At 45.3% G+C, this 15,126-nt stretch overlaps 1 protein-coding gene across 17 annotated transcripts in view; it reads left to right on the top strand.

Annotated features, from left to right (window-relative positions):
- The window catches only part of PRR5L (proline rich 5 like), a 165,778-nt gene that overhangs the window by 73,818 nt on the left and 76,834 nt on the right, over positions 1-15,126 (top strand). For 3 of the 17 annotated variants that reach the window (XM_021083181.1, XM_013990083.2, XM_013990093.2), the window contains exon 1: positions 7,849-8,070. The exons of 5 other annotated variants lie outside the window; for them this stretch is intronic. Coding sequence is in view for 2 of the 12 variants with exons in the window: in XM_013990077.2 (XP_013845531.2) it covers positions 7,631-7,699 (69 nt within the window). In the remaining 10 variants the exon portion in view is untranslated. Of the gene's footprint in view, positions 1-6,869; positions 7,700-7,844; positions 8,071-8,139; positions 8,161-8,186; positions 8,335-15,126 lie in introns of those variants that run through there. 9 more of the 17 variants (XM_013990077.2, XM_013990081.2, XM_005652805.3 and 6 more) reach the window with 9 other exon arrangements.

Genomic DNA, 15,126 nt, shown 5'->3' with positions numbered 1-15,126 from the left:
GATTTGCAGAAATGTAAAACCGTGCCATTCTTCCTGTGACTTAAAATACATACATATAGTATAGCAGATATCGACACAAAGTTGAGAATCAGTTATACATTAATAAAAAATAAAAATGCCTACATATATAGTTATTTTTCATAAAATATGTGATGATTTTACAATAGTTATTTTTAAATCAATAAGTTAATTTAAATATTACATTTCAAATCTAGTAAGTATTGATAGATACGACGTACACAAACTAAAGGTCCCGAATACTTTTTAAGAATGCCCTGAGGAGTTCTCGCTGTAGCTCAGCAGTAATGAAACCGACTAGTATCCATGAGGACATGGGTTTGATCCCTGGCCTCGCTGAGTAGATCTGGGATCTGGTGTTGCCATGGGCTGTGGTGTAGTTTCCAGATGTGGCTGGGATCCAGCGTTGCTGTAGCTGTGGTGTAGGCTGGAAGCTGTAGCTCCTATTCAACCTCTAGCCTGAGAACTTCCATATGCTGCAAGTGTGGCCCTAAAAAGCAAAATAAAATAAAATAAAATAAAAAGAGAGTACCCTGAGGCCAAAATGTTTAAGAACTACAAGGTTAGGGTATAAAGGCTAGTGGAATGTTCAGAGAAGTTGAAGGTAAGGAGAATTTTGCTGATGATGGGCTCTGGGTTCCAGAGCACACAACAAGAGATTTAGGGGAATAGGGAGGAGCTGGGACAGGTCAGAAATGGGAATGGAAACTCCAAATATGATGATGACAGCCTGGAGGATTAAGGTTGATCTTGGGCCCAGGCTTCCCATGTTGAAGGTGTGAGCTTTGCCAGGAAGCCAGAAGCATGTGGAGCCAGCTCCTTCTGTGGGAGGTGTGAAGCTGACTTATGCAGTATCTGGGCTCCTTAGATTGAATTTTTATTTTTTTATGTTTTTTTTTGTTTGTTTTTTTAGGGCTACACCCACAGCATAGGGAAGTTCCCAGGCTAGGGGTAGAATCAGAGCTGCAGCTGCCGGCCAACACCACAGCCACAGCCACACCAGATCTGAGCCGTGTCTGTGACCTATATATACCACAGCTCAGGGCAACACTGGATCCTTAACCCACTGAGCGAGGTGGGTGATCAAACCCATGTCCTCATGGATCCTACTTGGGGTCATTACTGCTGAGCCATGATGGAACTCCTTAACTTGAATTTTTAGAGGGTGGTCTGATAGGCACACCTGACCTGCCTACTCCCAGGACCAGTCACTTGTCAGAAGTCACTACTGGGTATGCGATGGTTCTTAACAAGCCTATGATCGGGGCTGGCATTCTCATATGCCTGCTATGATGATGGAGGAAAATTTTAAAAATTTATTTGGAACAACTTTGAGTATATATTTGGAACATTTCCGACTCAGAAGAGCCTAAAGGAGCAGAGCTAGATGGCGTGTGTGCTGATCTTACACTGTGACACAAAAATTGGGGTGTGTGTTTTACCAGAATGTCTTCCATTACCTTTGGATACAAAAGACCTTCTAAGAGATGCATTGGGCAGTACAATGTCAGCATCTTTGGAGGTGGTAGTGGGGAGTGGGTTGATGTATCTAGTCTGATTCTTACATCTGCAGAGAAGATTTGGGCGTGGGTCTGCAACCAAGGGTTGGTTGGTAGAGGATCTAAGCCAGAGAATCTTTAAGTCAGTCTGCCATATTGCCCAACTCTTAAAGGACACCATTCACACTGTGGTCTCGGTGACTGATGTTTTTGCTGTTGTGTAATGCAGAAGCTCTGATGTGAGAACCTTCTCCGAGCACATCAATATCTTACTTCCATGTTGTTTCCTCTAATATCTTTTCATCATGGTCTCAACATGGCAGTTGATTGCATTTAAAACGTGTTTAGGAGTTCCCGTCCTGGCGCAGTGGTTAACGAATCCGACTAGGAACCATGAGGTTGTGGATTCGATCCCTGTGGCCTTGCTCAGTGGGTTAAGGATCTGGCGTTGCCGTGAGCTGTGGTGTAGGTCTCAGACGCGACTTGGATCCTGAGTTGCTGTGGCTGTGACATAGGCTGACAGCTACAGCTCCAATTAGACCCCTAGCCTGGGAACCTCCATATGCTGCAGGAGCGGCCCTATAAAAGGCAAAAAAAATAAATAAATAAATAAATAAAACCCTCAAATAACTTCCCACAGTGACCAAACTCTTACCATGACTTATCAGGGCCCATATGATCTGACCCTGATCTATTTCTTGCACCTATTTGTTGGGCTTCAACCATATCGCCCTTCTTGTATCCCTCTAAATTGCCAGGCTTCTTCTTGACTCACGGCCTTGATAGTGGCCATTTCTTCGTTTGAAACATCCCTCTGTTCCCATGGCTGCCTCTTGTCATCATTTAAACCTCAACTCCAAAGCTACTTTCTCTGAGAGACCATCCCTGATAACTCTAGACAAAAACATTTCTTTCTTCTAGTCACCCTAGTACCCATTTTATCTTCATCATAGCATAGATCAGTACCTGAAATTATGCGAAATTACCTTTGTGTTCATTTCCATATTTATTGTGTGTTTTTTGCTCCTTGAGGGTAGAAACTTTGTCTTTCTTTTTCTCGGTGGCATCCCCAGTACCTGATACCAATAAATGACTAGTCAATATTCGTCAACCAACTGACTGATCTGGAATTGTGAGAAAGAATAATTGAAATCTGGATTATCCAGGGAAAATTCATGTAGGATTGCGAAAGTTCTTTTCACTTTTAAAACTTACTCATTTAAGTTATTCTCAAAATACATTCAGATTGAATTATACCCCTTTAGAATGAAGAAGAGGCTCTTTCCAATACCAAAAGACAAAATTGACCAAAAAAACCCCAGCAGACCAGAAAAAAACCCATTATTATCAAGAAAAGAGTGAAAAGGACAAAAATGATTCTTCGGTATCATCCAAAACTCTTCCAAAAAAGAGACTTCAAGGTTCTCAATTTTTCTTACTGTGGAAGTTAAAAAGTGGCTAAGAAGAAGGGCAAGATTTTTCATTTGTATATTAAGTCTTCCTGCTGTACCAAAGGTCACTGATTTTACACCCTGGTATTAGATCAGATGCTGAGCTTATTTCTCAAATGGTCCTGTTTTTATAGATGGTACAGTGCCCTGGATGTATACTGAGGGCTTACGCAAGTTCTATAGCTAGATTGGTATTTATCATGAGTAACTACCTTAACTTATTTTATGACTGGACCCTGAGGACCTGAAAAACTATGTGTTCTAACATTGCACATGCCTGGACACCTACCTGTGGTTCTCACAAGTTCTGGACCAGGCCTTAGCAAAGAATCAAGGATTTTCCAGGCCTTCTTTTTTTTTTTTTTTTTTTTTTTTTTTTAATCTATAAAAAGGAGGACACTTATGGCAAGATATGATGGTTTTTTTTCTTCATTGGAATTCTTTTACAATATGATATGAGATCTTGAGGTGTCACGGAAAGAGGTCTGAACTGGAAATGAGCCCTTAAACACCTAAAGGCAACAGATGATTTATTTTATATCTATTGTGTAGCAGACCCTTAAGGTATTAAATGCTATGATTCTGTAAATATGGAAGTGATTTTTATTTTAAGAGCTGCACCTATGGCATATGGAAGTTCTCTAGCTAGGGGTCGAATCGGAGCTGCAACAGCCAGCCTACGCCACAGCCATGGGAATGCTGGATCCCAGCTGTACCTTTGACCTACACTATAGCTTGTGGCAATGCCGGATCCTTATCCCACTGAGAGAGGCCAGAGATTGAACTCACATCTTCACAGAGACAACATTGGGTCCTTAAGCCACTGAGCCACAATGGGAACTCCTGAAGGTATTTTAATTATTATTTAGAGATGAAAGCAGTTAATCAGACCAGGACGGAGTAAGCACAGAACAAGAGAACTGAATTGGTATTAGGGATCCCTGCCCTGTTCTTCCTTGCTTGCGTATAACTTCAGACAAGTTACCTAACTCTTTCTGAACTTGCTCTGATTAGGCATTGGGGGAGCAGAAATGAGGAATAAGAATGGATGGAGTGGGGGGCAGGTGTTGTCATGGGAACAAGGGAGAAGTACAACCACAGGCCTCTGGAAGAACAGGAGCTGGATAGTGACTCTGATCTCAAGGCAGCCCCAGAGAGGGCCTCTGCTTCTCCCTGTCTAGCTGCCCACTTGCCTCCGTATCTGCCCCAGCTTCCCTTTCCTCAGTAGTAGCCAAACGATGCAATTTCCAGCAAAGTTTGTTTATAAATGGGTTCTCATGCTGGGAGAAATACCTCTGAACCTATGCCTTCCTCTTGCATAATTTTGCTTTACTCACACCTCTGGCCCCCCGACCATGTGCCAGCACCCCTTCTCTAGCTGCACTGGGGTGGCTGGAGAGTTGGTGAAGCAGGCTGAGAACAAGAGAAGAAGAGTAGGGAGTGGGATTGTGGCAAACTGAAAATGCACATCCTGTTTAACAGGAGAAAAACACTGTAGCTCCAGCTAATTGTTACTGTGTAGGCCTGCAGCATGGACAATGCCAGATGTTTCAAGACAAGCTGAGAATCCATCTTTTTGCATGAAATTTTCTGATTGTTGCTCATTGACAAGTGATTTAGAAAATGTTGACATCATTAGGTTCAAACAGGATATATCTAATACATATCTAGCTAGTCTACAAGCAGCCTATCTGCAGTTTCTAGAATCTAGAGTTCAGATAAAGTCATGACCTTTCAGCTTTTTTTCTAGATAATAGCTGTGTGTGTATGTGTGTGTGTAAAACATTCCTGAAATCGAATCTGATTGACCCAGTGTACCTTTTCAGGCCAGAGTTTCTCAGAGATTGTCACAGAGTTTGGCTGCATCCATAGCCCACTGGGACTGCCTAAGTTCTACCCTTTCAGCAGGAACCTTGATTGGAGCAACTTCTGTTTCAGAGGCTGTGGCCACGGCAAGCTGTGTACCTGATATATCTCATAAAGAACTAGAATTTCCTCCTCCATAAATGAATGTTTAAATAGAATGATCTGTATTGGTTTCTCCTAACAAATGTCTATTTTTTTTTTTTTTCTTTTTATGGCTGCTCTTGTGGAATATGGAAGTTCCTGGGCTAGAGGTTGAATTGGAGCTGCAGTTGCCAGCCTAAACCACAGCCATAGCAACACCAGATCTGAACTGCTTCTGCAACCTACGCCTCAGCTTGGGGCAATGCCAGATCCCTAACCCACTGAGTGAGGCCAGGGATCAAACCTGCAACCTCATGGATACTAGTCAGGTTCTTAACCCACTGAGCCATAACAAGAACTCCACAAATTTCTATTTCCTAATAAGAAAAGTCAGTGTTCCACTGACATTTAGTTAGAATTTTTTTTTTTTTTTTTTTTGGTGGTCTTTTTGCCTTTTCTAGGGCCACTCCCAGGCTACGGATCTAATCAGAGCTTTTGCTGCTGACCTATGCCAGAGCCACAGCAACTTGGGATCTGAGCTGCGTCTGTGACCTACACCACAGCTCATGGCAACGCTAGATCCTTAACCCACTGAGCAAGGCCAGGGATGGAACCTGCAATCTCATGGTTCCTAGTCGGATTCATTAACCACTGCGCCACAACAGGAACTCCGTTAGTTAAACTTTGATAAAACTCTGGGTGGTGACAAGTATAATATATCGGTATTAATGGCCCTTAAAGTGAAGCTCTGATTTGCATAAAAATGTTGGCTACTTCTTATTTTAAGAAAATTCTCATCACAGAATTAGCAATTGTTATGGTTAAAAGAGACTTTAACCTCTTTAAATCTCCTTTCCAGCCCTAGAATACTCTTTTATGATGTCCCCATCAAGTTGGCATTGCCTACACCGTGAATACTTCTCTTTTCTGGGGAGTGTCCTTCTCTCAGAGGGTGCCACTTTTATCCTTGGCCAGGCTTGGTGATGAAGTTTTCTCTTATTGCACAGTGCCCAGCCCACCGCAGGCAGTCAGCACAGTATGAATCTGCCTAGTGAATCTATTCACAGATTTATGCATATGATATTTACTGGGTACCTACTATGTGCCAGGCACTCTCCTAGAATCTTGGGCTGGTTCCGTGAACAGAACAAAACCATGTTCTTGTAGAGCTGATGTTCTAGCCTGGAAGCAGGAGGTAGTTGGGAGAGACAATGAAAAAAAAAAATCATGTAAAATGTTACAAGATGATAAAATGCAATGGAAAAAAGATAAAGTAGAGCTGAATGAGGGGGCTTGGGAGGGAGGAGTGAGTGACAATTTTAAATAGATTGAATAGGGTAGGTCTCATTGAACAAAGACTCCCTTTTCACCTCCTAGACTTGGAGGATAATAATAATAATAGCTTAATATCTGTTGAATCCCAGCAGAACTTCTAAGCGCTTTGTCTGTATGAATTCATTAAATCCTCATAACAACCCTGAGATAGCTACTATTTTTAATCCCATTTTCGTAGGAATAAACTGAGGCATAGTGGTTAAGTAACTTGGCTAATATCCTGCACCTATGAGTGATGATGGTTGATTAACCTTGACCTTCTGGCTCCAGGCTTTGGCCCATACATGCTCAGCACAGCTGCTCTGAATACATCTCCCAAGTCCCCTCGCCGATCACTGTTCTTTCAGGGCTTTCTTTCCCAGGCATGTGCTTTGTCCAGTCCCTTTTGTTGTACATGATTACTGAGATGAGATTTTTTTTTTTCTTTTTTCTTTTTTTTAAGGGCCACACCTTGGTATATGGAAGTTCCAGGCTAGGAGTCAAGTTGGAGCTGCAGCCACTGGATTATGCCACAGCCACAGCAACGCCAGACAGATCTGAGCCACATCTGTGACCTATACCACAGCTCATGGCAACACTGGATCCATAACCCACTCAGAGGGGCCAGGGATTGAACCTGCGTCCTCATGGATACTAGTTGGTTTCCTTACCACTGTGCCACAACAGGAGTTCCTGGGATGAGATTTAAAGTCTCTTCAGCATCCTGGGGTTTGCTGAGAATACCTCAGCTTTATTTGATATCACTGGAAAAGAGGAACACCAGAGCGTCCATGAAAGTCCCCTTGGGCACACTCTGACCAGCAACCCTTTTAGGGGTTTTGTAAGGTCACAGTGATCAAAATAAATATAAAATTTTTTTCTCAGTTGTGACATAAAAAGACAACTTTTTTTTTTTTCAGCAAATGCCACTGTGGTTTCAAAGCCTAAGTGTGATGTGTGAACGGGCAGCATTAGTAAAGTATTTCCTGCTCAACCATAGGGTGAAATTATGCAAGCCAATGAGTCCTGAAAACAGCTGCATCAAATTCTTAGCACCTGCAAGAAAACAGTGTTGAAAATAATTTTACATTGTTTTTAATGTTGGGATTGGTTGGTTTTCTCCCGTTTCAAACTTGAAATCCCCTCCAATGCACTAAACCTTCAGCTGGTTAGAGAATTGAGGAGGTTTAAAAGAATTGTGCAAATCTAAGGGAGAGACCTCAATGGAATTATATTTTTATTAATGCACTGAAAACTTCTCCTGGAATTGGCCTGAGAACTGTTCCTTAAAACAACAGCAGAAGTCCCAGACACTAGTCCTCTGGTGAATTACTCCTTTGGCGTCTCTGTAGAGTGTGTGTGTGTGAGATCTGTGTGAGGGAAACGCAGCGCCAAGCTCTCATGACCTGTTGCATCCTCCCCAGCTTTTCAAGTTACAGAGTTGGATTTCCTGAAATTGTTGAAGTGGATGTAAGTGCAGGCGCCCCCCTCCCCCCTCCCCCCTCCCTAGCAGGGTAAGAAGAGGATGGGGTGAGGTGGGGTGGGATGGGGGCCCGTTGGAGAGAAACTAAAGCGATGAGACAGGACAGGAAAAGCGGGAGGAGGAGGTGGGGAGGAGGAGGAGGAGGAGGGGGAGGAGGAGGTCGTAAGATGAGAGAGGAGGGAAACGTGTCACCAGCCTGGCTCCGGGAGCTCCGCTGCCGCTTCATTTGTGGACCCGCGTCGGAGGGGACCTGAGGCTGGACAGGACCCCGCCGAGGGCAGAGCCGGGAGAGGAGGGAGGACAGGGGTCTGGGCAGAGCGCGGCGGCGAGAGCCATCCAGGTCGCTGATTGCTCTTGGGTGAGGAAACTTTCCCGGGAAGACCGGAAACTTTTCCCTGGGCGCGTGGAGTCTGGGGCGGAGGAGAGCTGCGGGTGTGCGCGATTCGAGGTGACTCGGGAGGGGCTGGAGCCTTAGGCTTAGCAACGGCACGGGAATGGGAACAAAATCGCCGGGCACAATTCACTGGGGCACGGGGGAGGAGGCTCGGGGAAAGTGTTAAATTGAGGGACAACCGAGTGGGGACCTCCGCGTGGTTCAGGATCCTCGGATTGGACGCTGAAGGTGGGCGTAGAGGACCGGGCTCGCGACCCTGATAGGGGGGAGAAGCGGGTGGGGAACGCGCCCCGCATCTGCAGCTTAGGGTGGACGAGGGAACGCTGAGGGGTGGAACGCAGGATGCCGCCGATCCTGGGACCCAGGCTGTGCCAGAAGATCGAAAAAGAAAGTTTGCTTCTTTGTCTCTTTCTCCTCTGGCCTGAGGGGCAAATCTAAAGAGCCTACTGGGGCGCCCCCAAACACCCCCATCTTTCCCTGTTATTCTCCTTTTTCCAGAGAGGCGTGGGAGGGGAGGCCAGGGAAGGGAGCCGCTTTGTCCTGAGCGCCACTGGACGTGCGCGCTCCGACTGGGGCGGGCCGGGGCGCAGCCAGCGGGGACCCGGCGGGGCCGGCAGCTCTCCTCGCGGGCGGCATCCCCTTTGGGCTTCATCTTTCCCGCCCTCCCTCCATTTGGAGAGGCTTTCCCCGGTGCGCCTACTGTGCGCCCCCTACGAGCTCGATGCGAGCACAGGGGACCTCTGGAGACCCGGCCCCTGCAGCTCCAACCCTCTTATCCTCAGCCTTGTGCCGCTTTTCCGAGGGGCGAGGGGCGGCTGCCGGGGAGCAGACCAGGTCACATACATGCAAACTTTGCTTCTGTAATTGGCTCTAGGGTGCCTCCCTGGTTGGCAAGAGGGTTTCCCCTCCTATTTTAGTCGGCCCCTGCCTTTGGTCACATGCCACCACCTCTTCCCCGGGCGGTGTGGGAAGCCCGCATTTTGTTTGTCAGCAGTAAGGCGGTGAGTATTTATAGACGCCAATGCAGTCCTGCGGTATGCAAGGTTTCAATTACTGTGATGTGCCCCACAAGACGGAAGGCTCACACCAGGCGGCTCAGCGGCAAGTCTGCACCAGAGACCCGCTTGGAATAAGCTCTAGGCTGGAGTCTGGGCATCCTTGCTGGGGCAGAGTTCTGGAACTGTTACCCAGATGATACGTACAAATCCAAAGGGACCCATTGCAAAGAACCACAGCAGTCCAGTCGAGGACGCCATATCCAGATTGTCCCCATCGCCTGCCCCGCCTCCCCTACCAAAGGGTGCTCGCTGATCAAGCCTCAGAGGCTGCCCTTTTTACTTCCCCTTAGTGTCCTGACCACCATGAGTGCAGTCATGACATTTCACTGGCCTACATGCTGCAAAATGTCACGAAGTTGTGCTTTGGTAAATTGCTCTGGGGGTGGAAGGTGCAGTTATTGACACCATAAAGCAGCAAGTGGGTCAGGAGGAGAGAGGGAACTTGCAGAAACTAATTTAGCCACATTTTAAATTTAGCCCCTGATGAGGTTCCTAGTAAGACTGAGAATGGTGCAGTGCTCTTTGTGGAACCTGGCTGGTCGGTCTCTGGTTTATTGAGCTCTAGAATCTGACCAAGGTGCTGTGTAGAGTGTTTTCTGTAGAATGTAGCAGATTGGGGAAACAATGCTTGGTCAGTCCACAAAGTTGTCTTTGGTTTTTCAACTCCAGCCATTGTCCTTTCAGTATTTTATTGGTGCTTCTAACAGCCAGAAGCATTAATAGTGTAAACAAAGAAAGCCATTGGAAATAAGCTAGTTTGACTGGCTTATTTCTCAAAGGCTTAGTTTAGACAAGCTTATTTCTCAATGAGGAGCCCTCATTTCTTTTTTATTTTCTTTTTTTTTAAAATTACTCAATGGATTTTTATTACATTTATCATTGTGCAACCATCGTCACAACCTAATTTTATAGCATTTCCATCCCAAACCCCCAGCCATCCCTCCACCCTCCAACCTGTCTCATTTGGAAACCATAAGTTTTTCAAAGTCTGTGAGTCAGTATCTGTTCTGCAAAGAAGTTCATTGTGTCCTTTTTTTAGATTCTACATGTTAGTGATGGCATTTGATGTTGGTGTCTCACTGTCTGACTGACTTCACTCAGCACAATAATTTCTAGGTCCATCCATGTTGTTGCAAATGCCGTTTCTTTCCTTTTAATGGCTGACTGATCTTCCATTGTGTATATGTACCACATCTTCTTCTTCTTTTTTTTTTTTTTTTTTTTGTCTCTTTGCCTTTTCTAGGGCCACTTCCCGTGGCATATGGAGGTTCCCAGGCTAGGGGTCGAATCGGAGCTGTAGCCGCCGGCCTACGCCGCAGCCACAGCAATGCCAGAATCTGAGCTGCGTCTGCGACCTATGCCACAGCTCATGGCAATGCTGGATCTTTAACCCACTGAGCAAGGGCAGGGATCGAACCTGAAACCTCATGGTTCCTAGTCGGATTTGTTAACCACTGCGCCACGGCAGGAACTCCAGTACCACATCTTCTTGATCCACTCCTCTGTCGATGGACATTTAGGTTGTTTCCATGTCTTGGCTATTGCAAATAGTGCTGCAATGAACATTGGAGGACATGTATCTTTTTGAGTCATGGTTTTCTCTGGAGAGATGCCCAGGAGTGGGATGAGGAGCCCTCATTTCTTTCAGATCTAGGGGATCATGGAAGGTATATTTATTTCAATGAGTGAAATTGCAATAATGGTCTGTGTTTGAACATTACAAAAATATTTTATTTAAACTAAAAGGGAGGGGGCAGACACCTCTTGAGGTCTTATTACATCTTCAACTTTGCACTAAGAGGCTTTGATAACATTATATAATCTGCACCAAAACAATGGTGACACAGGTACTAATCCCCATGACATAGATAACCCGCTGAGGCTTGGAGGATGTAATTTGTCCAAAGTCACACACGTAGGAGTGGAGCTGAGAATGCGTTCTAGATCTCTTACTCTGGGCTTGAATGCCAGCTTGTATTGGAGATGTCTTTCCTTTCAGTTCCTCTGTGGTTGATTAGATCATTTTATAGTCGATTGTACTTTTCTTTCTTTCTTAAAAGTCACATATCACAGAGTGATATTACTAAAATGTATTCCTGGCTCAATTAGGAAAAAAAAAAATCCTAATCTTGTCTTTAGAAAACTATTACACTGCTATCTGAAAATTTCATGCTGGTAATCCAGAACTTAATGTCATAATCTTTCATTTGCTCATTGATAATGTATGTATTCATCTGTAGAAATCGGGACTTTTTGGATTTTTTTTTTTTTTGTCTTTTAGGGCTGCATCCTCAGCATATGGAAGTTCCCAGGCCAGGGGTCCAATCAGAGCTGCAGCTGCCCACCTACACCATAGCCACAGCAACATAGGGTTCGGGATTCAAGCTGCATCTGTGATCTCCACCATAGCTCATGGCAATGCTGGATCCTTAACCTCCTGAGCAAGGCCAGGGATCAAACCTGTGTCCTCATGGACATGAGTCTGGTTGGTTACCTCTGAGCTATGCCAGGAACTCCAAGGACTTTGTGGATTTCTTAAAGATTTCTCTATCCTAAGGATTTGTAGGTGTGCGTGTGTGTATTTCCCTATGGTCATAACTTTGTATTGCTCTTGTACAAGGTAAAATATACTGAAATCTTTTTTGAATTGCAAACTTCTTCCTTTTCATCTTTTTTTTTGCAGGGCTAGACCAATCCAGAATTGATTTGAGAAACAGAGTGTGAGGCCCTCTGAAAGATCCCACTATGTTTAACATTGATCAGTGAAAGTTTGTTCCCTAGAGTTGCCTCTCTATAAAAAAGCAGTGCTTACAGAAAGTGGCTTTTGTTAAGTCAGCTTGAATTAGTATTTCAGTTGCTGAAAGCTGAGAATAAAGTGTCTTGTGGGTTTTATATGGGGTACGAGGTCAGTAATTTGCGAACAGAGACAGTGATACCCTGATAAGCAGAAGATACTATTTTACAAGGGAAGTTTCCCCTTTGGAGCCATGAAGGAGGCTGGGAGCATACATGATGCAAAGCAATGATGGAGCCTCAGAGGTGAACTTGAGTGAATTCATGTTTCTAACAGGAGCTAGAGATCCAAAGTTTACCTTGAAACTTGTACAAGTAAAACTTACTTGTTGGGCAGCTACTGTTAGCCAGATACATCCTATGGTAGTATTATTTGAACTTCCCAAAACCCATGCAGGTAGATATTCTTTTCTTTATTTTACAATGTAAAAAGGAAGGCTCAGAGAGGTTCATTCCTGTGTACTTTCCTATGGTATACCGTTATTAATGCATGCCCCTTGTTCTTCCTAGTGTGTTTTGCTGTCTTCCCTTAAAGGCCTTCCAGGAAGAACCAAGGGTCCCAAGTACTTAAGGTCCTTGTGGTTTCCCTGGAAGTTTCTGGATCAGAGTAGTGGGGTAGCACTAAAATGAGGGGACAGGAGTTGGGTGAGCAATGGAGGAACTAGAGGAATAGTCTAGATAATTCTGACCGTAGTTATTCCATGGAAGAAGGAGAGAGGTCCAGAAGGTATTGTGACTATACGAATTACTGGCATTGTTCTGGCAGGGGATGGCTGTCACATTCCCAGGCAAGACCTGGTGATTGGCCTGTCCAGCAAGGTGCCCAGAGGGCCAGGTGGGAGAGGAAGTCCACCTGCCTTCCTTGGCATGCCTTCCATTGTGAAGAGGCCTGGCTGGAAACCCCAGGTGGTAGTCCATCTACATTAGGGAGCCCCTGAGACCCATTTCCATTTTAACTGGACTTGGCCCTTTGAGTAACAATCACCCAATCACTGTCTCTCTCTTTAAATATTCTTTTCTTATGCTTTGCCAGTTTATGGCCTTTGTAGATCAGTCCTTGGATTCCATTTGTTTGTTTGTTTGTTTTTTCTTTTTAGGGCTGCACTCAAGGCATATGGAGGTTCCCAGGCTAGGGGTCGAATCGGAGCTAAAGCCACTGGCCTACACCACAGCCACAGCAACGTGGGATCCAAGCTGCGTCTGTGACCCACACCACTGCTCACCGCAATGCCAGATCCTTAACCCACTGAGGGAGGCCAGGGATCGAACTGGCATCCTCATGGATGCTAGTCAGGTTAACTGCTGAGCCACGATGGGAACTCCCTTGAATTCCATTTAGAGAGGGGAGAGAGAGAGAGAGGGAAAGAGAAGGAAAAAAAAAAAAAAAAAAAAAAAAAAAAAAAGCAAAGGTTAGTGATTACCTAAATTGGATTAAGTTCTGTCTAGCAGCCGTTTAAAGAAATACTGCTTGCTCTCTAATTACCATCAACTAGGAATTTAAACGGTCTATTAAATTTAAGCTGACTATTTTTTTCTTTCTCTCTCTCTCTCTTTTTTTTTTTTTTTGCCCTCTGATCGTTCCAACTCTAACATATTCTGGGAGTTTATGGAGGACATTCTCTGCCTCTTCCCTTTAAAAAATATTCCATTTCTATAGCAGGATAATAAATGATAGTATCATATACTGGCTTCATTAGAAAGCAGAAACTCACAGCCAGGTTCGGCCGGCTCTCGCTGGCTGGACAGCAAGTCAGTTAACTGAGTTCTTTGTCAGAAATGTAGGGATACCTGTGTGAGGCTTGGGGGATGGAGTACCGCTCACTCATTTTTCTCTGTAATAAAAGGCTAAGCCTGGAATGAAAACCAGCCGCCTTTCCTCCGTGTGTAAGCTTTGAGCCCAAAATGCTAGCGCTCTTTCTCAAAGCGCATGGGGTGTGCGCCTTGGAGCTGGGACTGGTTGAGGTGAGTAAGGCATCAAGGGCACAGCCTTGCATAGAGATGCCTCATTTGCTGGCCCTCATCCCAGCCCTGCTGTGCCTAGGGGTGAACTGTGCCCTGAAGGGTTCTGGAGAGCAGTGGAACTCACCAAGAGATCGCTCTTCCTCTTGACCGTGGCCTCTGGAAAAAACCACGTCAGCATCTACCCTACCCCTGCCCAAACAGCCTCTCCTCGTTATTTGTACAATTTATTTTGCATCTAATCATATGTTACACAAAGCATGTATTTATCTCTAAGCTTTCATTCTCGTTCCCTCGCCTCAATTTTGGGGTGTAAATATGAGATTTCTGTCGCACCCTCATCAGTGTTCTGGTTTCGCTTTAGCTGGTCGCCAAACACCAGCAACATCTCCAGTTTCTCCCTTCTCTTCTCACTTGTTGCAGAACTCACTCCAACGCTGCTTGTTCTTTTGGACACAGGCCGAGCTCTGTGTTTTGGTGAAGGCAGCTGTGACAGTGGTTAGGTTTCTTGCAAGGACAAGGATAAAGGGATCCCTTGAGACTCTCCTGGCCATTGGGGAACTAGAATATCTGTCCGTTTAAGCTGAGCCTGGGAGAACACCTGATGGAATTCGTTCTCATTTTCTTCCCGAAGCTTGGGAGCAAAAATCCAGTAAGGGCTCTGCTGTGTGTCTGTATGATTCTCAACTCAGCTGCCACAGACCCTGTTACAACCTGCTCGTGACCTCAGCCGCGTAAATCCTCCGTGTAAACCCTTTTGGGCTTGCCGCTGAATTCTAAGTACTCGTCTGGAAAGAGTTCAGCATCTTTCCCCAGATGTCTGTGGGGGAGAGCACGTCAGCTGCTGCCGTCATTTTGGAAAACTCCACCACAGCCTCCTGGCCGCTGGAGTCCACCGCTGGGGCAGTAGGATGGCCACGTTCATGGTCGAATATCTGGAGGCAGAAGATGTTGGGTGGACACAGTAATCCCTTGTGGTCTTCTGAGGTTATTTTTAAAAAATCTCAACCAACAGGATAATCGATTCCTTTTAGGCTTCAGAAAAGCACCCAAGGCACTGCCCCCCCCCCCGACTCCACCCCCACCATAGATGGGTATGAACTTTGCAGAGGGATGAGTTGTTCAAAGCATCCATGCACTGGTCCTAACTGGCATTTTGGAGACAACACAGGTCTGGGAATTGAGACCTGGAATCTGATCTTGACCCTCT

The sequence above is a fragment of the Sus scrofa genome, chromosome 2 (assembly GCF_000003025.6).
Source record: "Sus scrofa isolate TJ Tabasco breed Duroc chromosome 2, Sscrofa11.1, whole genome shotgun sequence".
Taxonomy (NCBI): domain Eukaryota; kingdom Metazoa; phylum Chordata; class Mammalia; order Artiodactyla; family Suidae; genus Sus; species Sus scrofa.
The sequence above is the reverse complement of the archived record's forward strand: the minus strand, read 5'-3'. Positions and strand labels throughout refer to the sequence as shown.